The following is a 24,340-nucleotide window of genomic DNA, read 5'->3' as shown; positions in this document are numbered from 1 at the left end:
TTATATTTTTTAGCTATAAATTTAAAAGCGCTAAGTTTTACTAGAATATATATAATAAAAAGCTCTATACGATTATATTAAGCTTTAAAAATTAAAGATATTATTTTATAAAATAGTAAGTACTCTATTTATATAATCTTAGATTATAATAATTTATATTATTTTATAATAATAATAAAAGAGCTTAATATAAAGTAGATTCGCTAAGTTAAGAAATTAGCTACGTTTAATTTTATAATTAAATATTATAAAAGAAAATTTAATTCTATAAATATATCGTTAAGAAGATTTAATATTATTAAATCGAATAATAGCGAGAATAATAATAATATTTTTTTTATCTTACGAAATAAGCTTCGTAATTAGAAATATTAATTTAATCTATAAAAATATAATAATATATTTACTATAATTAAACTTATAGCGTTAATAAAGTAATTAAATATTATTATTATTATAGATATTTAAATTATTAACTTAAATAAGAAAGTATTTAATAGATAAATATATATTCTATATATTACGATATCGTCTTAACTTCTAATTTATTAGATTTTAAAATTAAAAAGATTTTATTTAGAATTATAAGAATTAATAATAATTTAATTACTTAAATTATAATATAAAAATACTTTTATTATAAATAAGAAATAACGCTAAAGATACGTTATTAAATAGAATAAACTTTTAAAATAGAAAGTTAATAAGAATAAATTACTACGTTATAGTCTTATAATCTATATATCTAATAACTTTATTATAAAAAAAGAGATTTTTTATATAAATTATAATAACTCTAATATTAAGTACTTTATTTATAAATAGATTAAAGAGAAGATTAAATTTAAGTATTATTAAATAGATATAATAAGCCATATAGTAGAGTATATTCGCACTTATTTTAATTATTAAAGAATATAAATTTATTATTATAAGTTATATAACGAGCTAATATCTATTCTATTAAATAATATAAATTTATTTTATATTATAATAATAAATTTTATTATAAACTTATTATCTATAAGAGATTTATATATTAATAAAATTTATAATATTATCTTAGTCTTAGTAGATAAGCTAATTAAGTATATAATATATATTATAATTATAAAGAATTTAAAGATTAATAATCTTATTAATATCTTATAGTAAAAGTTTATATTATTATATAATATAATATATAACTTAATTTTAAATTAAGACTCTCTATTTATAAGTAAACGAGTAAAGGTCTATGAATTAAATTTATAATTATTTCTTTAATTAGAGCTATCGAGTAAGTAGATAAGCGATCTTTAGTAAGCGAACTTTGATAAGCGATATTTGAATTCCTTGCACTTTAATAATTATAGGACTAAATTTAATAATTCTTTTTTTCCTAAAAGACCGAATTTCGTTCTACAATTTAAAAAAAAAATCTTAAAATTTTAATAGAGAATAAAAAAGTTATTCTAAAATTAAATATCTTTATTTTCTTAATCATTAGGAAACTAAAAAAAAATCTACGAATTTGACACCCCCTTATAATTAAAAATTAAAAATTTGAATTTTCCTATATAACCTCACCATCACTTATTTTTACAGTCTAAAAATTTTACGATATCTACTTATTATATTAAATAATCTATCTTTAAATTTTAGAAAGATTTAGATTTTAATTTTATAAGTGAAATATAAAAAGTGAGAATATATCGCGAACTTGAAAAATTTACCTCGGCTATTTTTTTACCGCTCAGACTATCTTAAGAAAATCTAAGAATTTATTAAATCTTTATTCTATAATAAAACGAATAATTAGAATCTTTTATAATTCGATATTCTTAATCTCTTATATAATTATTAAAATTTAGAATTTTTTTAGAATATTATAAGTTATCGTTGTGAGGCTATTTAAGAAAAGCACTTTTTCTTTTTTTTAAGAGGGGGTGCCAAAATCGCGATTCTAGTTTTTCAATGATTAAGAAAATAGGGGTAATGTATATCTGATTAGGGCTGTCCGACTGTCGAGCGAACTTTGGTGAGTGATATTTAAATTCCTTACGCTTTAATAATTATAAGACTAAATTTTAAAATTCTTAAAAATTCGGAAAGCGTAAATAGCGCTTTAAAAATTAAAAAAAAATCTTAAAATCTTAATAGAAAATAAGAAAGTTATTTTATATATTAATAATATACACCTATTTTTTTAATAAGAGAGGCGCGGAAGGGCGAGATTTTGATAGTTACGGACGCTAATTTATTTATTCACGATAAGTTAGTCGATCTAATTAAAAAGCGTAGAGAACTTAAATTTATAATTAACTATATATATAAATTTAAGATTTTTAAGCTTAGCTCTATCTTATTCTTTTATATATATTAATTTTAGATAATATTATATTAATATTTTAAGTATAAAGCGTAAACTTAATACTACGTTTTATTTTTAAATTAATAATTAAATTAAGAGATAAAATTAAGTTTTTAAATATTATTTATAAGTATATTATAATTATAAATAGAATAATTAATTTAAGATCTTATTAATAGCGATATTTATATATAATAATAGTATATATATAAATACTAATAAGATCTTATAAGAGTTATTAATAAAATATATAATAGATTTAGAAAATACTTTTAAGAGTAAGATTTTAAGAAGAGAAGTATTACTTATTATAGAGCGAGTAGATTAGTTATAAGAGATAAGATTATATTTAAAAGAATTATAGAAGCGAGTATTAAAGTAATAAGTAAAGTATTATAATAATAATTATAAGATTATAATCTTTAAGAAAAAAGATAAAGTATTATTATAAAGTTTAAATATATATATCTTATAATTAAAGAAGAAACTAAATTATAAATAGTTTAGATCTTTTAAAGTATTAAAAAAAATAGATATATAGACTTATAAACTAGATCTTTCTACTAAATATAAAAGAATTTATTTTATATTTTATATATTATTATTAGAGTTATAATATTTATATAATAATAATTTAAAGTTATAAATAGTCTTAATTAATAAAGAAGAAGAATAAAAGGTTAATAAGATATTAGATAAAAGAGTTCGTAAGGGCGAGACTAAGTATTTTATTAATTAAAAAGACTTCTTATCTTATAAAGCTTTATAAGAATTAATAAAGTATCTCGAAAATATTAAAGGCGTAATTAAGAATTTTAAATAAATAAAGAAGTTATATAAATTAGTATTTAAGATAAAATTAAAGATATAATTATTAAGAGAAATTAAGAAGTAAGATAGATTAAGAAAGTAATAGTAATAGAAAGTTTAAATAGATAAATAAAATTATAGTTAAAAGATTTAATGAGTACGATTAAAAAGCTTATAGACTAATCTTAAAGTGTTAAAGCGCTATATATAATAAAAAAAGTAATTATTAAGATTATATATATAATTATTACTATTTAATATTAATCTATCTATTCTTCTTATATTAAAAAATAATTTTTTATTTAGAAGATTTATTAGATAGTAAAAGACTTAATATAAAAGATAGCGAAAGAAGTAATTAAAGAGAAAGCGAAGATAATAATATTATATCGAAATTTCTTAACGCGATAAATCGCTATATATATTAGCTATATACTCTAATATATATTAAATAAAATTTATATTATTTTATATCTAAAGAATAGAATAAATATTCTTATTAGAGCGAATTATAGCGAAGATAGTAGTCTAATAATAGAGAAAATATCGAATCTACTCTATATATATAACTTCTATAAAAGTATTATTTATATTTATATTAATATAAGTTAATAGAAGATATAATATAAATTATATAAGAATTATATATAAGTATATATATATAATAAGAATAAAAGAAGTCTTAGTATATATTAGCGTAACCTCTTAATTACTTAATATCTCTTTTACTTATAAATAAAGATAGAAATAATAGTAAAAGAAGCTATTAAGTCTTTTTAGCTAAGTATATATTTAGAATAAATATAAATATCTATTAGCTATAGTAAGCGTAATAGAAATTATAAAAACTCTAAAAACTTAATAGTCTATAGAACTATAAGAGCGAAGATTACTTATTACTATTAATATATTAATATACTTTTTATATTATCTAGAAAGTATTATAAAGTATTCTTTAAAATACTTATTATATATAAAGTTAAATTAAGCGACTTTAATCTTACTTAATTATTATCTTAATTAATATATATATTATACTATTACGATAATACGCGACTCGCTATTATAATATTATAATAGAAATAAATAAAGATAAGATAGTAGATATAAAGAAGAATTAAGTACTTATTAATATTAATATTAACATTATTACTAAGAAGAATAAAAAGTTAGACTAGAAGTAAGACTTTTATATTTATTAGCGCGACTTTTATAATTATAATAATAGAATTATTATAATTACTAAAGTAATAATAATTATAATAGCGATAATAATATATTATAATAGAATAGTAATATATCTATATTCTATTAATTAAGATAATAATATATAAAGTAATATTATCGCGATTTAATATATAAATATATTAATATACTTAAAGAGATCTTAGAGTAAGTAATCTAAATATGTTATTATAGTATATATTAGTTTAAACTTTATTTAAACTAATAATAAATAATATATATAGAATTAATAAGTTTATAGTATTTAATTATAAGACGTAATAATAATAAAGTTTAGAAGCTATATCTTCTAAAGAGGGATATAATTATAAGAGTAAAAGTACTCGAAGCGAATTAATAGGCTCGCTTACGTCGCTTACTAGGTTATAAGCTACGTAGTTAAGACGAGTATTTAATATACTTAATAAAGTCTTAAATACTTATAAGTTCTTTTTCTTCTTTTTCTTTTTTTAGTTATTAGTTTATCTAGTAATTAATCTATCTATTTTATTAACTATATATCTAGACCTCGTAATTATATAGCTACTACGTAGTTTTATTAAAAGAGATCTTACTATCTTATAGAGAGTAAAGAAGATAAAAGAAATTTATTAATTACTTAATACTTAAACTAAGTATTCTTAAATAATTCAATATATAAAAAATCGATAATTAGTAATAACGACTTATTTAAAATAAGTATAAATAAACTTTAAATAGTTGATCTTTATATTAAAGAGATCTACCGATAAGAAGAAATAATATCTTTAATCTTATATAGTCCATCTTAAATTCTAACTTCTTATATAAATTTTTATCTCTAAATAAAGAGAATAGAGATAATAAAGAACTCTTAAATTAAAGAAAAAAATATAATATTTATATATTTATATATTTAATCGCTTTACTTCTAATCTTACTTTTAATTCTTCTAAATCTTTAATTATACTCTTATTTATAGATATAAAAAAATCTCTTACTATAGATTTAATCTCTCTTAATCTTATTATAAAAAAGTTATATATTATTAATCTCTCTACTTTTAATTCGTCTTAAATTATATCTTCTAAACTTTCGTCTATATCTTTATATTTTAATATCTTATTATATCTCTTATTTATTCTATCTTAATTATTATATTAATAATATTATACTATTAAGTCTTAATCTTCTTTATTAATTATTTTTATCGCTTAATAAAAGTATTTTTATAATTACTTTTATAGGCTTTTTTCGCTTTTTCTTTATCTTTATAATAAGAATTTTAAAATAAGAGATTATTAATATACGCGTGATAGGATTATTCGCTATAGATATATTAGAAATAATCTTTAATTAAATTAATTAAATATTCTTCGATTATCAGATATTCTTTAATTACTTAAATTCTTTTAACGCTTTTTTAAAGTCTAAATTTAAAAAATTATTATTTAGAGAAATCTTCTAAATATCTTTAATTAATAACTTATCTTACTTAATTAATATATTATCTTTATTATTATCTATTATAATATTCTTCTCTTTACTAATAAGCTTCGAATTTATATAATTAAATTATTTAGATTTATTTAAAAAGAGCGTTATAATATTAGAATTAATATTAAAGAGAGCTTTAAAGTAGTAATATTATATATAATACTTAAAAAGAATTAACTTAATAGTCTTAGTTCTAAGACTATTTATTAAATCGTTATATTTATTTAAATCTACCCTCTAATCTATTAATTTCGCTTTATTTCTTTATCTTATATAGATAATATATATAATATATAGTTTATTAAATATCGTAGTTATAATTACTCTAGACTTTATAATTAATATAATAATTTTATAAAGAAAAGTATAAGTAATCTTAGTGCGATATCTTTTCTAATATTTAATATTAAGAAATAATCTATTAATATCGCGAATCGATAATTAATTAATAAATATATCTATCTTATTTAAATATTATTTAATGCGATTAATAATTTAAATAGTCTAAGAGATTTAAAAGATAATAATTTAAAGATTTTAAATAATCTAATTTATAGTTAATAGACGAGATAATAATAATAATATATAGAATAGCTAGAATATCTAAATATTTTTAAAAGATCTTTTAAATTATAGATTTTATTAGCGTAATTTAATATATATATATCTCTTAATATATCTAGATATTTTCGAAGACTTATATTAGTAATTTAGTATAGATAGTAAATTAGCTATTTAACGACTTTAAAATATATAAAGTTTATCGCTAAATTAGAGTCTTAAGATAGCTAATTTAGTATATGTAGATATAGATTCCCTAGTCTAAAACCTTCTAATAACGATGCTATGCTATTTAGTTATCGAAGATAAGATAGACTTATAAAATCTCTTATAACTCGAGTATCGTATTCGATAATCTCCCACATATAACAAATTTATTTTTTCTACTATTATCTCTACTATCACTTTACTCTTATTATATAATCTATTATAAATAACTTATATCTAGTCTAGAGACTATATAGTAACTATTCTATTATGAAATCGCTTTATATAGTTCCCTTTACGATATAAGAAGACTTTATATATACTATATCCTCTCTTAATTCTTAGAGAAATATTACTATTATTATTAATCTCTCTATTAAAATCTCTTCTCTTAAGACTAGTTCGATAATTACATATTTTAAAAATAACCTCTACTTATTTTTAACTTAGCGTTATATATATATAGAATATTATTCGATTATTATATTTTTAGAATATATTTTCAAAATATCTAAAAATAAGTCTCGAGTTTTATTTTTTAGTAAAATAAGGCTAAGCACGTTAAAATAATAAATATTTATAATTAATATATATATAGATATTAGAATTACTCTAATTTTAATCTTATTAATAAAGATATTAATAGAAATATTAATAGAGATATTAATAGAAATATTAATAATAATAACGAAGGTAATAGAAGTATTAATAATAGTTAAAGCCTATATAGTAGTAGCAGCAGATGTCTCCGCCATAATGACGTGAAATTATAGAAATTCAATGGTCACTAATAAAGAAGATGATTTTCTCAATTTTTTGCGACGTTTCTAACTCAGCCTCAGAAACAGAGTTATCGAACGGAACCGTATATATATTTTACATATTTTGAATATAAATTAGTGTCATTTTTAAGTTATATTTTCATTTGCCAAGAGGTAGCGTTATTTAGTGAAAATAAGTAGGGGTTATTTTCAAAATATGTGGTTACCGAACTGGCCCTTAATGTCTATACGACATTGAACACACGTACGACTACCCTTCAAGTCCTGCCAGTCATGATTACCTCGTAAATGCCTTGATAGTATAATAACAGGGGGTGGAGGTAGATTTGTTACATTAGATCCGGGAGGTTATCGGGTATCTTAAGATGAGCCCAGAGACCGAGAGAAGTATTCTCAAGTACGAGTACCGCGGATGCTAAAAATTGCACGACGATGTGGCGAAAGCAAGGTACCGGGCTAAGGTACATACTCGTATTCACTAGGATTGCAAAACTTAATCCAAATTCAAAAAACTCCTAGAATTCTAATAATTATCTTTTACGCTCTTTTAATTTTTTTCTAGTCTTTGATTTCGATTTTCGAGATTGCAAATCCTAGTGAATACGAGTATTCTAAGTAACCTCACCGCCGCCCACCCCTATCTTCTCACCCGAGGGGCCTAGGCCGGGGCGAATCCAATATGTTGCTCTATTCGAAACCGCCCTCCCGCATTGTTAACAACATCGTTATTATTATTATATTATTGGGTACTACAATCGGCATCGATTGGTGGGTACCACATACTTCCGTGCCAAGAGCTACACAAGGATTTTCGACTGCACGAGTCTGCACAGAATGACGACGAGTTGGATGCCTCCAAGTGCACAGGAAACCAGAGAAGCAGAGAAGCAGAGAACGTTTTGTAATGACAGCAAGTGGAGTTTCCTTATACTTTGGAGAGAAGTGCTAGCCCGAACTTTTGGTTCACCCCTGTGCCGCCGTCACCGCAATGCTGTCATCCTCTCATTTCACAAATACGAAAAGGCGCGTGACTGTATGGTAAATTAGCAAATCCGTGCCCTTACTGATTTGGTTGTGTTGGTATTCACTATGTAAAATGTATACCTTCTTGCATTTCTACCATTTCCTTCTCTATTCAATTACATTTGCAGCCAGTCGTTCTTTACAGTATTTTCAGCTTTTTGCGTCTGTCAGGGTGCGCATCACATTCATTTACCCTTATAGTCGTATAGTCGCGGAGCGTAACTACACGTTCTTTACCTTTTACGGTAAATCTTGACATCCTTTTTACCCTTCTACGGTATGTTTATTCAAAGGATTGTCGGCGTCCTCTCGGCGAGCGTCATCTTCTTCCACACTTCCTCTGCCCTCGTGGCACGAAAAGCATCGGCATCAGCCTCATCGTCGTCCCTTGCAATTGCGGCAACCGTCTACGCTGGAAACGCTACCGCGAAAGGCTTTCCAGGTGTTACCAGAGACAACGGAGGCGGCGGAAAGGTTAACGGGCACAATGTCATTGTCTTTGGCGATACTCAGACGCCAATTGACGGGCCGACGAATTCCAGTTGGTACGCACCTTTCTGGAGCAAATGCTTCCTATGACGGACCATCCTGCGACTTGCGAGATATATTCTGCGAACAAGAGGCTCTCAATACCACTTCGGGTTGTCCCATTGCTCGGCTTTTTGCCTTGAAGGAATGCTGACACTGAAGTCTTTCTAGGGAATCCAATACATACACTTACGTTCCCGATACCTCAAACCCTCTGGCAGTCCAAGACTTTGGAAGCAACGGCCACCCGGAACTGATGGTGCCGTGGGGCGAAGGCGAGGGCAATGCCACTGACCCGACGGATCATAGCAACTGGTTCATTTGGCCCGACAGTACGTTTGATAAACACGATGGTCTAAACTGTAAGCCAATGTACACTAATAATGTTACAAGATCCCCTTGCCACGCAATTTAACAATGGATCCGACTTAGAGGCGTACGCTGTCTATGGGGTTGGTTTACGTACACCCCGAACTTGGTATTACAACACGCTATGCAAAATCACGGCCAACGATACTGGCCTTACTGTCACGCGCCCTGTTCAGAAATACATCACTCCGGACTTCCAGTATAAGTGGGGTTGGGCCGTCGCTTCCCATACTGACGGAGAGATCCGACTCTTCGCCGTCCAAGACGAAAACCTGTATATTGCCAAGGTCCCTTGGGACGAGATGGAAGATACTTCAAAGGTAAGCGCATGAGGATGCGATCACGCGTTCTACTTGATAAGAGTTCCTGCGGCTCCTTTAACTCCTCCTCTGCACAATGCTGACATCTACACCCAAGTTAACTTACTGGGATGGCACAAGCTGGTCGAAGAAAGAGGCCTCGGCAGCTTCCATCGCCACCGGCAGCTTCGCTTCTGGCGACGTTTTCTGGTCACCACACCACCAAAGCTGGGTCGCCATGTTCATGGGTGAAGCGGCAACCGGCTCGACCTTCTATGTTAGCATCTCTACAAGCGGAAACGAGTGGGGGCCTTACACGGAAGCGCAGAAGATCTTTGATCCCCCATGGGACCAGGGGATCTTTAATTACGGGGGACACGCTTATTCGCAATTCTTCGACACCGACGCAAAGGATGTTTTGGTGAGTTGGACAGTCAGCGGTGCTTATACCCAAATGGCCAAGGTGACGTTCGATCCCTGATATCGAGTTGATTCTGTGGGTGGACCAATGAGGTTTGGCTGCTATCTTTTGAATGCTGAAAGAGGAAATCTATTCTGTTTCCGGCTGGCTTTGTCTAGATGAGATATTTGAGTTGATACTTTCTATATCTATATAAATACGCATTTTTCCACAACGCGCGGAGTGGTCGGTTCAATTACGGTCCCATCGCCTAAATCGACAGCTTTCCATGTACTTCAGGGCTTCCATCATCAGCATATGGCATTGAAAGGGGAAAGTAGTCAGGCACAGAGGTAGGTTTATCTTCGGGAGAGAGTTTCTCGCAGCGCCGCTCTTTAGCTAACTCATAATCCCGAACGCCAATGCGAATTTTTTGGAGATCTGTAACCCTCGCAAGTACGAGTCCATGTATTCTGGAAGCCCTTTGGTGGGTCGAAATCATACCCACACCGGTTTATCTGATTTGCTATGTGACTTGAACGGTGTAGAGTTAGGGCTTATCTACTTCAGGACGCAGTTGGGATGACAAGGAGACTCCCTTGGGCCAAGGGTTTAGTGGAGCGCACATGCACCTTTCGATTGGTGTTGATGGATTTCGATGGCCGACGAATCAGCAAATGAATGCGGAGAGTCGTTCGTCAGGCTGCGTCATTGGATCTACAAGATCGGCGTCAGGCATAGTGGCGCTGCGGGTATGCATTCCCACGGTCCGTCGGCCAACCGGCGACCGCTCGCTCATGCACGTGGGTCTCTCGCTGGCACCTTACCTTTTCGATAAGAGGAAGGTGTGTAAGTATACATACAACGGCCATATCATCGATTCGGAACGCGCAAGCTAGTCTCCCCTTCCTTTCAATAAGTACACAGCAGTAGAACAACATTCCTCCTCATTCTCCAAAAGAATTGCCCCCATCTTGTTTAATAATATGCATTTCTTCACCCTATCTTTTGCGCTGCTTCCATTGACCACAAGAGCCACAAATGTCGTTCTCTCAAATGATGATGGCTGGGCCGAGATAAATATCCGGACGTTTTACAACACCCTAACAGCAGCCGGCGACTCCGTTGTCCTGAGTGCTCCTGCTGAAAACGAGTCAGGGACAGGTATGCACTTGCCCTCCGCATCTTCAGGAGAACCGTTGTTTTGATGGAGAATTTTCAGGTTCATCAGACGCGCCAGCAACGCCGCTCACAGAGCCCTGCGAGTATAATTCTTGTCCTACTGGATCTCCGGCCGAGGGCAACAATGCATCCAACACACGCCTCAATTACGTCAACTCTTACCCAGTCACATCGATGCGCTACGGCATCCAGACGTTGTCTCCCAAATTCTTCGGTGGTGCGCCAGATATTGCGGTGGCGGGTTTTAACGTGGGAGGTAAGAGTCTTATTCTGTTGGGTTGGAGGGTTCATCTGACAACCTCCGTTTAAGCAAACCTTGGTAGCACTGTTCTCATATCTGGAACTGTTGGAGCAGCGACGGAGGCTTCAAAAGAAGGAATCCCCGCCATTGCCTTCAGCGGCACCACAGGGTCGCAGACCGGATACACTGCGCCAGTGCAGACATATATGACCGTATACGCAGACCTATCGACCAATGTCACTCAGAGCCTCGTGGCGTCTGGCAAGCCGTACCTTCCATCCGATATCTGGCTCAACGTTAATTTCCCCGCCGTGAACTGCAGTACTTGTTCATCGCCTGCCGACTTCAAGTTCGTCTTGTCCAGGATCAATAGCGCAACGAGCAGTACCGCAAAGGATGTCAACACATGTGGATCGACCAGGCTTCCGACTGAGACCACGGTTGTTGATACGGCGGGGTGTTATGCCAGTATCAGTGTGGGAAACGCTGTCGCTAAGACAGATGCGAATGCGACTGAGCAGGCAGTCGTGTTGGAGAAATTGCGGAGCATACTCTCCTGTCTGCCTTGAGGAGTATTGGTCGTATAGTATGGATATAAATGGATACGTCATCATACCACTTCATAAAATGGTCAACAGACTCCTATTAAATGCAATTCAGCGTGGACGTGGTGTCATTGAGCTACTCATTCAAGACTTTACAGTCAGCGACTGTAGCGCCTTCAGCCTTCGTCTTTTTATTGGAGCTCAGAAATATCGTCTTAAGTACATTTCGAAATGAAGATGTCGTCTTTGTTCCAACTGTGGCCTGCGAGGAGAAGACGAGTCCTTCCATCCGACTTCTCAAGGACGGTGTGTAAGAGAATCAGCAAGTGTCATGCATAGGGCGAAAATCTCATGGCAGAAAGCAGCTTTCGTAATTTGGAAGGATCGCGGTGCTTTGGCTACAACCCCGTGATATTTTACCAAACAGACTTCTGTGGGGTCAGGAGCCGTCTCAAATTTACTTCTTCAAGCCTGTTATCTCTACCTACCGCACTACAGGCTTTGAAGCTCCGACACCTCGGTGGTGTCGACCCTAAAGTTCACACCTTTATATCGTCGTACTCCTTCAAAGGCGCGAGGGTACGAGGCCGAATTCCGGGGTTCTCAGCGTACCCCTTTGGAGCCGACAATCGATCACTTAATACAAAACGGTGGGCAAAATACTACCTGCTTGCATGACTTGTGATCCAGGCTTGTAGCCAGCAATCGAGATGTTATTGCTGTGTAAGTTGCTTCGAATCAACTTTACTACCTGCTCGATAGCAAATACCTGAAGCATATGGCTTTGACTCTGCAGACTAGCCTTGTGAGTTGTTGGGGGTGGAGCTTCACTTCTCCGCTGCAGGAGACTATCAGCCCTGAATCCTTCTCTTCTGGCTCTTTGTTGACCATATGCCGCACTCGTTGAAGCTTTGCAGGAACACGGCTCATCTCGACTCACCATCAGTTCTCCACCCTCTCACACTTCCGCTGGTCTCAAACTTGTAGCAGCGGCGCAAGCACTACTCTACTCTCTTCCATGCTTAGATCTACAGAATCGGTTAACGGAAGGCCTCGCTCAGTATAGGGTGAAGTATCCAAGTATCGTGCGGGTACTTATTTGGACACGTTCGCCCTTATCTCAATCATTACCTGTCAGCTTCTATGCCAACATCGCCAGATATTGGAGATATCTCTCTTGTATTCAAGGCGATGCCAGCCATTACATCTGTTATTGCTTCACTCCATCATCTATCAGCAACGATACATCTCCACTATATTCTTTTCAGTACCTCCTTAATAAACTCTACCAGTCTCATTATTGCAATTGAGGGGCCTCTTCCCATTCTGTCTTTATAGAGTGAAGCTTAAACGTCAGGATGGGGAATCATCAAGCCATTGTTACCCCTAAGGCAGCGCCCACAACTCCAGAAGAACAACCACGAACCAGGCTGCCCCCTCAATATCTTGAAGCGCAAGGAAGACTATGAGTACGCTTGTACTGCGCTCACTGTCTCTTTGAATCTCACGTGCGGTATTGCCACTGTCAAATGCAATGGTTCCTACGTCGCCATCTGCAATCTCAAGGAGAAAGAGAAGAAAAAGAAGAAGACGGCGAAGAGAAATCCCAGCGTCGCTCTCAAGCTTTGGAGCACCCCCTGAGAGATCATGAAAAGAGACCCACTCGTCGGACCACTTCCTTCCACCACCGAGAAGAGATCTTGAAAATATAAACACAAACGTAAACACAGCGATGACCCTAGCATCTCTGACGACACGCTCCTCGTAGGCATAGCCCGAGTAGGAGTCTACAACGCAAACCGCCGACGCGCGAGGATGCATATACTTGTCGTTATATGTCCCCATCTTCGGTCAGTGCAGAATCAATCGTGGAGTTGGCGGCCATATGAGTGGCGGCAAGGAGAGAAGAGGTGAGTCATTGACCGACTGAATCTGAAAAGAGTTAGGATTTCATGAAGAATTGTGCTGGCTCTATCGTGCAGCCGAGATTGATGCTCCTATCCGAGAAGTGGCAAGTGACCGACTTGAAGAGATGTTATCAAACAAGAAGATGGCTCTGCTTGTGGGACACGTGAGGAGATGCTGAAGGCGACTTTTTTGAGGAGCAGCAACAGTCAAGCTGCGTACTTTATCGCTGGCTACGTTTGCTTTCATTCTGATTCTGAAGTCTCGTACCTCTCAGTCTCATCCTATTTTGTGGTTTCGCTATCCCAGATATACAATACACATATTCCGTGATGCGGTTATCTTACGATGCCAAGCTGGTCAATCGGTCTCACGTTGTGACGTACTGTACTCAATACGATCTCGTTAGATTAGAAAGGTGTGATTGAAAGGCGGAAACCACGATCTTGGGAAATGTGAGCTTTGAGAAGAAAGTGTTCTTCTTTGGTATGACATAGGACCCAAGAGACAGAATCAAGGCGCCCCATTTATATGACGACTCCTAATGTGTAAAATCTCAGCCTTGTAGGAAGGCATAGCGACTACATGCGAGGGTTTTGATTCGTATCTCTCGGATATCCAATCGGAGAATTTGCTCGTATAGCAGCTCGCGTTCCATGACTCCCCTATTCCAGCTTCAATCCTTTCGTTGATGCCATCTCATTGACAGGCCAATAAAGCACATCCCCAGACCCCATCTTCCCCAAACTCGCATCTATAATTTGAAAGCTCACCGAGTTGAAATGACTCGTCTGATGTAGAAAGTCTCTTAACCCATACATCACAATACACAGCAAAGCCCAAGAGAACTGTTTGCCAATATAAGGAATGATTAGGATTTCCGTCTTAAATTGATGAGGCCGTTTCCCAGAAGTGGCGGTGAAAGAAAAAGGTGGGTTGGCGGGCATTGGAGAGTCGATGTCGGTGTGGTCTAAGATTACCTCTGTATAGGCTGACTCGATGGTGGTGAGCATGGTATCTTGCGGAATGGGAAGGCCGAGGGCGGTGATATTGAGGTCGAGGTTCGTTCTGGGGATGTGGAATGTGATGGGTAGGGCGACAGTACCGAGTGACGAGATGTTTGCGTGCGGTAATTGAAGAAGGGTTGTGGTGACCAAAGTGCGCTTCGCCACGGCTCTCGCTCCAGGCGCAAACTCCACCACACCATGCGCCACCTCAATTCCAGCCCTTAATTGTACGTAAAATTCAAGCTGCTGGTAGTGCGTATGCGGATGACCAGGCCCTCGCCCACGCATGTACCCCTCGAGGATCACCAGCACTTGGCTTAGCTGCAGCCACGACAGACCAAAGCCGTAGGCGTAAACGGAAATGCAGACGCTGTTTCCGGTCTCAGGGAATGAAATATTTGTTTTGAAAAAGCTGTCAGAGATTGGCTCATTGGCGTAGCGAGGAAGGTAAGCTTGGACACTGGCCCTGGCGACGGAGAGGGTATGGCGTAATTCGGCAGCTGGGATGGGATCTCCCGGGTTGCCGAAGAAGACGGATATGTTGTTGCTGGGTTTAGTAAGGGAAATGCTGGCATGGTTGGCTCTCGTCAATTTCGTCGTTTCCGTGAGTGTGATGGGGTCGCTTTGGGATGGTAGCGGTAGCGAAGCAGCTTGCGCCAGGGGGAAGACGTAAAATTGTAAGAACAACAGGAGTAGCCAGATGCCAAACATGGTGGAGTAGAAGGAGGATCAAATGGAAGGGGCTCGGCAGGAATGAAGGTCTTTTTGTGATTATGAGGGCATTTTGTCGAAACTGTCGCGTGCAGCGGCTTCTTCTTTCGCGACTTGCGCTGCAAGCAACCCAACCAGAGTCTTGAATCGGGTTATGTATCGGATGGCGAGATCCCGTTACCAAACCTAAGGTTCATAAATCTTTTGAACCACGCTTAGATTTGGCCGTGAGCTAGTGCTAGACGGAGCCCAGTTGCTCTTCGCACTCGTTGTCACCATTGTTGAGGTACTTTAGACATACATTCTAGAAGTACCCGAGTCCTTGCTCCCCCTACCTTTAGTAGATAACGTAGCTATACTCAAACTCATTCCCATCCTTGCATCTATTTCAGGAGTTGTATAGAAGGACGATGCCCTCTTGCGTCAAGCTCGTAGAGGCATCTGACGGTGCAAGAGACTCTTTGGCGACTGTTGCCTTGCAAATGATCTTCTCAATGTACTATCTTCAACAGGGAAACAAAAATGAAGCAAGATGAAATTCTTCATAGAAATAATTCAAGGTCAGGCCAGAAGCCATCGCTAGCGTCATGGCAGCATTAAGCGAGACTCATTGATCCTTTCTTCTATCAACTGCAACGTCGAAAAAGCGAACAAACCGCCCCGGACATTTGACGCGACAGGCCTCTCTGTCATCAGCGTACACGTATCCCATCGTGCTCATCCCCTCGCACTGCAGCCCAAGCACACGGTAATCACCTCCCATCCCTTTCCTCACCGCGATCACAGCACTGACAATAAGCAAATTTTCTCCCTTTTCCCCCTTGTCCAGACCAATACTGTTGTTTAGACCCTGTTCATCCAGCTGCTGGACAGATCTTAAGCCGTTCCACAAGACCTTATCGAGCCTGATCCGATCTGTATGACACAACGGTAAGCCAACGGATGTCGGCCATGGCCAGCCGCAAAATGTGAGGTTAAAGCAGCCACGATCACAGTGTAATTGCAGCCCTTTTTTTGCATCGTAGAAGAACCCCTGGATGCGCAGTCCAATGAGTATACTCGGGTGAAGACCTTTACCGTCGTAGAGGCTCTGATGCGTTAGCGTGCGATGGTAGAAGCTAGCGGTGTGATCTTCCTCTTCTTCGTCGTCGGACTCGCTGTAGCCTGAGTCGGAACCATCCCAGTCGTAATCTCTGAGCCGTTTGACCAAGTCCTCTTGATCGCCATGGACGGAAAGTGCACGCTCGTGCAGGTGGTAGACAAGTTGGGCAATACTGATGCTCTCGTAATAGGAGGTATGGTTCTGTCGTGGATAGCATAAGCTTGGGCCCTGTCCTGGATCCGGGTCTGACGATGGCTTCACGACGGCAGGTTGCTGCCAAAGAGCCCTTAGAGCTGCCAATCTCTCATTGTTATTGTCGTCCTGGAACAGACGCATGGTCAAGTCGGCTTTCTTGCCTGTAGTTGGAAGGACGCGTAGGGCAAGAAGACCTCGGAGGATGTCGACTTTGAGCTTGTCGTATTTGGTTCGGATCGGCTTGGTGACTGGCTGATGGCGAAACGGCATCTTGTGAAGTTGATTTCAATGATGGGAATTGTGGGTATGGTGGAGAGAGTGGAGTGTTGGGAGGAAGAGATGGATGACAGAATTGGGTAGAGATCGTTGAACACTTTGTTTACAGTTGCTCAATGTCCTTCGTCAAAACTGAACAGGAAGGAGCCAGGATGACACAAGCGCTGCTTGACCCAGAATCCGGCACCCAACACAGTTAGTAACCTGCCGCACTGAGTGTCACTCAAAGGAACATGCACCGTGGCCTACACTAGGCGTATCGTGGTCACTGGGCGCTGATTCATGCGTTCCAACCTCAAGAAAGACTCCACCCTTCAATACCTGTTCTAGTAAGTGCAAAGAACACATCATTCATCACTCGATAGGCTGAAAGTGAAGCGATGATCATGCGAACGCTCTAAGCAACACTCATGAGATACTTAGATCTTGCCCAGAGTCATTAGTACTGTGCATCTCCAATTGAGGCATCAAGCAATCTGCGGAGGTTTTGATCTCCTGCCGTCTTTCTTGCCATCTTCCTTGCCCTCCTTCAAGCCGCTGCAAAGTTCCTTGACAAGTAGTGCTGGTATACAATATCCATGTAACTACCGCTAAAGAAGAGCGATTTGATTGAATCAGGTCAGACTTGAGCGGTGTCTAAACAGTGAACCACCTACATTCTGCGGCGTCTGGAAAGTAAAGTACGAACGAAGAAGCTACTCAATTCTCCGGCCTGCTCCGACTTTTCAATTAATATATGCTGGGGCGCGGGCTTCCCAGTAGTGAAAAGCTTGCCGAGTACTGGTTTTTGACTATATTTGATTCTTAGGGAGACCCCCTAAAACCCCTCGGACCCTTCGAAAGCTCTTTAAGAGCTCTTCGAGAGCTTATATCGAAGAGGTTATCAAAATAAACTCGAAATTAAATGAATATTATTAAAATAATCAAATTTCGAGCTTACTTTAACAGCCTCTTCGATATTAACTTTCGAAGAGCTCTTAAAAAGCTTTAAAGAGTTTAAGGGATTTTAAGACGTCTAACTTTATAAATTTACTTTATTATTATATTTTTAATAAAAGAAAAGAAATTAAAAAAGATAGATTTAAGGATTTTAAAGTTCTTTTCTAACTTTCTCTTTTAGATATACTTATAAATACTCGCTTTTAGATTAAAAATAAAGAAATAAGATATATTTTAGACTAAAAATAGTAAGATCTAATAATCTAATTAATTACTAGCATCTTAGCGTAGAAGCTATTTAAGATTTTAACTCTTAAGTATTAAGAAAGTAAGCTTTTCAATTAATCTAGCCACGGTATTCCTTAACCAATCAGCGTCAGGCTTGGCAATCAACCACCTTTTTTTTTTTCTCTCATCCCCCCATTCTTTAGTAAGCCTCTTCTTCCGGTAGGCGAAGCAATACAGTATTGTCCACGGAAGCTATATTAAAAGTCGCCTACTAGCTTTACGGTCCCGACTGATATGCTTGGATCGCTACCTTGATGCGACTGGAGTGAGATCAAGATCTGGTACTACAGGTAGTAGCTTGAGTAGAAATCAACGTATTACTTACTGGGCTTTGGGCTTTCATTCCGTCATCTGGCCAGGCCGAGACAAACCAATCATTGCGACTGTAACCAAGAGCCAGACTGAGAATGTTCAAAAATCTACATGAACGTTTTGTGCTCACATTCTCTTCCCATGAATGACTATGGCATTCGACTTGACTGCCGCACACCTAAAGAAAAGAAAGTGTGGTGGACTCCACAAATGAACTTACATGTAGTGAGCAAGTCGTCTGTCAGGGTTTTATGATCCTATACTACCTATGGAGCTGTCAATAGCAAATCACCTTGTAATGCTGTCTCGGAAGGCCAAGCTGTCGAATTCTACTACAAATCCAATGCACCCTCCAACCAAGGCCGCATTGCCAGTCCAAGCCAGTGAGTGTTCGTGACCGCGCGACTGGAGCTGCATCACGCTCACTTGGCCATCCGAGAGCGTAGCCCTCCTCGGGTTTGACGAGGTCTATGCATCTGACCATACTCTTATTAAGCATTAAATTCCTATGTATTGGAATGCTGCCGATCCTTGTCATCCTATCGGCGGATTCAATGGCGCCGTCCATTGCCTCAAGACTTAGGTCCTTCACATCTTCTCTCTTTCCTTCTGTCCTATACCGACGAGAAGAAGTACTCTTCCATCTAAGACACATAATTCTTCTCTACCACACTAGACAGTGTTACCCATCATCTCTCCAGTCAAGACCCCAACTCAAAAAAGCTACTGATAACGTTCCTCTAACCTCACCGTACACGATGGGGGACAGTTCGGCAAATCATTGCAGCCACGACCACGACTTTCATCTCTTGCATGTCACTTTCTACCCTGACGCACCCCCATCTGCCATCTGGGACAGTTCAGGTATCACAACCCCCCTCAGACCGCCTCTTCTCCTCCTACACCTGAACGGTTACCGAGTCTGCAAACTTTTCAGTCAACATTCCCTATATCCAGACCCCCATAATCCGCAAAGTGGAAATGCTGCTGCTGTACCGCGCCCTACAAGACCACTCTAAACCCCAGATGCTCCTGTGGGCACAATCGCTGCTCCTCGTATGCGGTTGTTGAGTAGGTTCGACAATGTCAGGAAGGCCCTGATAACCACAGCGTGGAGTGGGTACTCCTGGTCTCAGCATCAAAGAGCATGTAACAGGTCACGAGATAGCCTTGCCTATGACTGTCCCAAACCCCACCTCTAGTGAGTCTCTCTCCTTCATAGCAGGGCCAGGCTCGTGTGAGACGCAAATGGGCAATCCATCATCTCCCACATCCGCCCTCCACTTCAACTCAACTTGACTCAATTCAACCCCCAGCTTATCTCCCTTCTCTCATCGCATGCACTTCTCCACTTATCTCTCAAGATCCTGCAACCCACCCTAACGGCAACAGCAAACGCTGGGTCTGCCGCACCTGCTCTGCTCGCTCGCAGGCCAACGTACGACGATGAGACCGTTCCCGCATGCCAGAATTACCAGCATTTCCCTGGCGGGGCGTGCAGCGTGTTTGGGGAGGACCCTGGGTGGGTTGCGTTGAGATATGTAGGACAGAGTGACTGAGATGGGGAACATTTCATTGCTTGTATCGTACGTAGGCTGCGGGAGTTGACAGAATGATGGTGGCAATGTCGATGCGGTCACTTCGTGCTGTGATGCCATGCCACGTAAGTACCCAAGAACGTGGACCCAATGTGCCATTACTAGCAGTGTCGCTCCGAAAGGAGCGAGGGTTTGCGCATTGCGATGATCCGTTGTTCGTTGAGGCGGTACAGTAATCAGCCTGGTGTGTACTGGAAGAGGGTCCACGAAGTGTGCAGTGTGCTTCCTCTGCAGCTTCTCTGCGACCATCCAGGGTTACTGTGTCAGTTCCTTCTATGGAGTCACCATACAAGCTCAAAGAAACAATTTGCCACCTCTTAGGATACCTAAAAGTGCTCATGAGCATGAGTCTTGCGCTGCAAGAGAACGCGGCGATCACCTTGGACACTGTACTCTTTCGGTACAGATTCCCATATTCCCCCAAGCTCAGCCGAAGACTCTTGTCATATAACAACTGTGCAGGAGGATACGTGTCTAGCAGACATCGATCATCCCATCTGATTATTCTCTGTCACTATCTTCACAACAATCAGCACATCTCTCCCATCACAGCTGCCATATCTTGGAGATCAAAATACCTCGCAGCATGGAGTCCCAGACACGGCAATTATTCGTAGTCTGAAAGTCGCCACGGGGAGGACAGCGCGCAGGGATGCAAGAGGGCGATGTTACAGCATCCATATCACCCAGCATAGGTTCATTCGTTTGCATACACGAAGTCCATCGATTCGAGAAGACAGCCATCGAGCACGGTTCATCATGGCTGGGGTGATGCTTACAGCTAGCTGGTCCGCGCACTTCGAACTCTGCTGTTTCTCTTGACAGACTGCTCCCTGCGTTGCAGCTGTAAGTAATGTCTGAGGTCCAGGCGCGGTGTGTACCAGAGGCGGCGGGATAGTCCCAGGTCCAATATCTAATCAAAGCATGCGTGGTTTCACGATGTCTGATTGTTCAGGTCAACAAGTGATGCATTGATTCTCACTATGGACTGCGACAGACTGCTATATTTCCAATCCATAGTGATATGCGCAAAGGCCGTGAACTCCTCGCATCACAAGTATTCACTCCCAAAGGCTCCACTCTCCGTCACCAGCTCGCACCCCTTCCGTTCATCATCAAACGCCTTAAATGGCCTCCTGTTCATCCTTCATCTTTGCAAGTCTTTTGTGCACATAGCTGCTGTCCCTGTTCCCCATACCCGGTGCCGCAGGCTTCGAATGGGCGTAACTAGGCTGCCTGCTTCCCATCCTGCTGTTCGCTGCACTGTGTCCCCTCGACCCAGGCTGGGATCCGTAACCAGGACCAGGGATCACCGAGACCCTCCTGCCACCATTCTCTTCTCTCCCTTGTTGAAGCTGCTGCGCGAATGGCGAGCGTGCTCTCAGGGTGGGACCGTACCAGTAGATAGCATAGACGGCAAGGACGAGCACGAAGGAGATGGCGAAGAGGATTGTAGAGGCGATTTGTAGATGTTGCTTTCCACCAATGTTCGTAAAGAAGGGCGTCGCGGGGATCGTGAGCACACCAGCAAGGAAATCACGAGACCAGCCATTTCCACCAGTAGCTGATGCGGAGTAAGGACCGTAGGCGCAGATCATGTAATCAATGGTTGCCATGTAAATGCTGTAATTTGCGATACCCACGACGGCGGCGAAGATGCTAGAGGCAATCCATGGGATAGGTGGACCTCCGGAGCACCATGCGAATCCGATGAGGCCGATTGGAAGGCAGGGTGCTGTGAAGAGGAGCCACCAAAGTCGGGACTCGTACTGAGCTTTCTCATCATCAGGGTGTTGTTCGCGGTCTTTCTTGTTTCGCCGGATGGCTGGGATGAACATAAGGTAAGCGATCAGGTAGCCGATCAAAATTGGGATGAATGAGAGACCCTGGGCGATGGTACCCCAGTTATATTGGGTGTAGACGAGGGAGAAGGATTGGATGAACATGAAGATGAGGGCATCGCTGAATCCGGAGAGGAGGGAGAGGGTGAGGACGATGGGTTCGGTGAGAAACATTTTGAAGGGACGGATCCAGGTGATGATGACCTCTTTGAAAGAGAATCGCTCCTTGAAGGGCGTAATTTCATTGGGCCCGTAGAGGTTGGGGTTTGTGCCGTCCTTGCGTCGCTTCTTGGCGATCCTGTCCATCATGATGGTAACTCTGGTCTCGGGGACGAAGATCAGGTGAGCGAGTTGAACGGCGCCGCCGAAGATCAGCTACATCCAGGTTAGTAAGGCTCAGTGACAAGGCGGAGGAAGATGGATTAGCATACTTGGATCCAAATACTCCAGCGCCAGTCGAGGAATTTCTCAGAGAATCCACCCACGACGGGGCCGAGGACTGAACCACCAACAGATGAGAAGACGACAAAGGCGACAGCATACTGCTGGTTGTCCGATTCCCACATATCTGCAATCATTCCTAAGGTGACGGAACCTCCGGCGGAAGAAAGACCGCCAAGAGCTCGACCGACCATGACGGAGGCAAAGTTGGGTGCCAGAGCGACAGGTAGCTGCCAAATATTGACCAAGAGCAAACTGAGTTGTAAAATCGGCTTGCGTCCGAACTCTTCGGACCACGGTGCCCAGAGCTCACAACCGAAAGCGTATAGAACGAGGAAGATCATGGCACCGCATCGAGCGCCCTGTACGCTGACGTCGAACTCTTTCGAGATACCCTTGATGGCATTGGAGTATAGACTGGTGTTGAAGTTCATAGATACTTGGACGGCAAAAATGATGGATAGGATGGTCCACTTCTTCCATGATGGAAAGCTGAAGCCGAGCTCGTCGTAACAATCCTCCTCGGTGATTTCGATTCTGCCATCGTCCAGTACTCGACCCTGCGTTGAAGGGATTGGCGCTTGCTTTTCGTTGATGTTGCTCTGCGCGACATGTTCATCGCCATAGGCTTCAGCCTTGGCGTTGGATGAGTCTGAGGAAGTATCGCCGGCACGGTCAGTGGCCGTGTGGGCCAGCTGGCTGTCATTGGTGGGGAAGTGAGCGACTTGAGGCATGGTGAAATGCGCCGGCTACTGCCGTGTTGAGGTATGTGATAAGATTGCCAGGGTATAAGGATGCGTTTGATGGCGTAGATGCTGGCAAACGGTTGGAAGGGTTGTGGGATTGTCTGCAGCTTTCAAAGGCGGGGGTCACCGAGCTCAATAAACGACCGACCGTAAGATCACTAGAGCAAGGACGACTACTCATCCACACCGCAGTGACCGCAGTGATGGCTAAGTACCTTGATCTTTGAAGAGCAAAGGAGGGAGACAAAGATAAAGAAATGGAAAGGCGGGGAAGGGTGTGATTTATTATAACTGACACGCCTGCGTGTTGGTGTCAGCCTGAGCGGGAAGGATTGGAGAGAATGGCGATTGTCTTGGCACTACTAATTGTGTGTGGCACGTGCTTTTTATTGGTCACAATGTCACTACGTCACCCAAGGCGACTTTCTGGCAGCCTCTGATTGTGCCTCAGAACGGTATTCGGCAAGCCTTTTCATAGGCGGATGATGATACTAGGTATTATTGCACTCCTGTATCGATTCACCCACTCAAACTGCGGGCTAATTACCGCATTAGCCATTGGGGGCCTAATCATGCCCCAACAAGGCCAACATGACGGTAAGTTTACGGCCAGCTCTTCAAGCAAGTTTCGTATTCTATCCCCAATACTGACCATGATACTGACCATGTGCGGCACGGACTTTGTAGGGGCGAACTTGGGCGGTTTTCACAGATCCTGCAGCTTTAGTGTGAAACTGAAAGCTCTACCTTAGCCTCGACTTGCAACACGAAATGACGTCTCCAACAAGCCTTTCGAGCTGCTTTTCCTCTGGTACACTTGTTGGTCAAGGGGGTTGGCACGGTTGGCTGGGACACGGATAGGTAGCTGAAACAGCTGGGGCTCTCATGGGATTAATTTTGAAATAATGCGGAGGCGGACCAGGCTGATCCATACCATTGGTTTGACTATACAATTTATACTCCTCGAAATCTGGGGTTA

General features: G+C 39.2%; 4 protein-coding genes across 4 annotated transcripts; 1 reads left to right on the top strand and 3 right to left on the bottom strand.

Annotated features, from left to right (window-relative positions):
* Nucleotides 1-8,715: 8,715 nt before the first annotated feature.
* Nucleotides 8,716-12,024, top strand: HO133_006136 (uncharacterized protein; the record flags this gene model as incomplete). Its single annotated transcript, XM_037297038.1, has 8 exons — nt 8,716-8,981; nt 9,136-9,326; nt 9,358-9,653; nt 9,751-10,100; nt 10,610-10,885; nt 11,066-11,196; nt 11,255-11,470; nt 11,525-12,024. 8 exons carry the CDS (start codon nt 8,716-8,718, stop codon nt 12,022-12,024), a joined length of 2,226 nt encoding a protein of 741 aa, XP_037147612.1.
* Nucleotides 12,025-14,570: 2,546 nt separating this feature from the next.
* Nucleotides 14,571-15,623, bottom strand: HO133_006135 (uncharacterized protein; the record flags this gene model as incomplete). The annotated part of the gene is made up of 1 exon (XM_037297037.1): nt 14,571-15,623. The coding sequence occupies one exon, from the start codon at nt 15,621-15,623 to the stop codon at nt 14,571-14,573; it is 1,053 nt and encodes a 350-aa protein (XP_037147611.1).
* Nucleotides 15,624-16,230: 607 nt separating this feature from the next.
* HO133_006134 (uncharacterized protein) lies at nt 16,231-17,190 on the bottom strand (the record flags this gene model as incomplete). The annotated part of the gene is made up of 1 exon (XM_037297036.1): nt 16,231-17,190. One exon carries the CDS (start codon nt 17,188-17,190, stop codon nt 16,231-16,233), a length of 960 nt encoding a protein of 319 aa, XP_037147610.1.
* A 4,267-nt stretch (nt 17,191-21,457) lies between these two features.
* On the bottom strand, nt 21,458-23,349 carry HO133_006133 (uncharacterized protein; the record flags this gene model as incomplete). The annotated part of the gene is made up of 2 exons (XM_037297035.1): nt 21,458-22,549; nt 22,606-23,349. The coding sequence occupies 2 exons, from the start codon at nt 23,347-23,349 to the stop codon at nt 21,458-21,460; spliced, it is 1,836 nt and encodes a 611-aa protein (XP_037147609.1).
* Between the last annotated feature and the right edge of the window lie 991 nt (nt 23,350-24,340).

The sequence above is a fragment of the Letharia lupina genome (genome assembly GCF_014066315.1).
Source record: "Letharia lupina isolate WasteWater1 chromosome Unknown contig_23, whole genome shotgun sequence".
Taxonomy (NCBI): Eukaryota; Fungi; Ascomycota; class Lecanoromycetes; order Lecanorales; family Parmeliaceae; genus Letharia; species Letharia lupina.
Note: the sequence above shows the minus strand (reverse complement) of the source record. Positions and strands in the feature narration are given on the sequence as shown.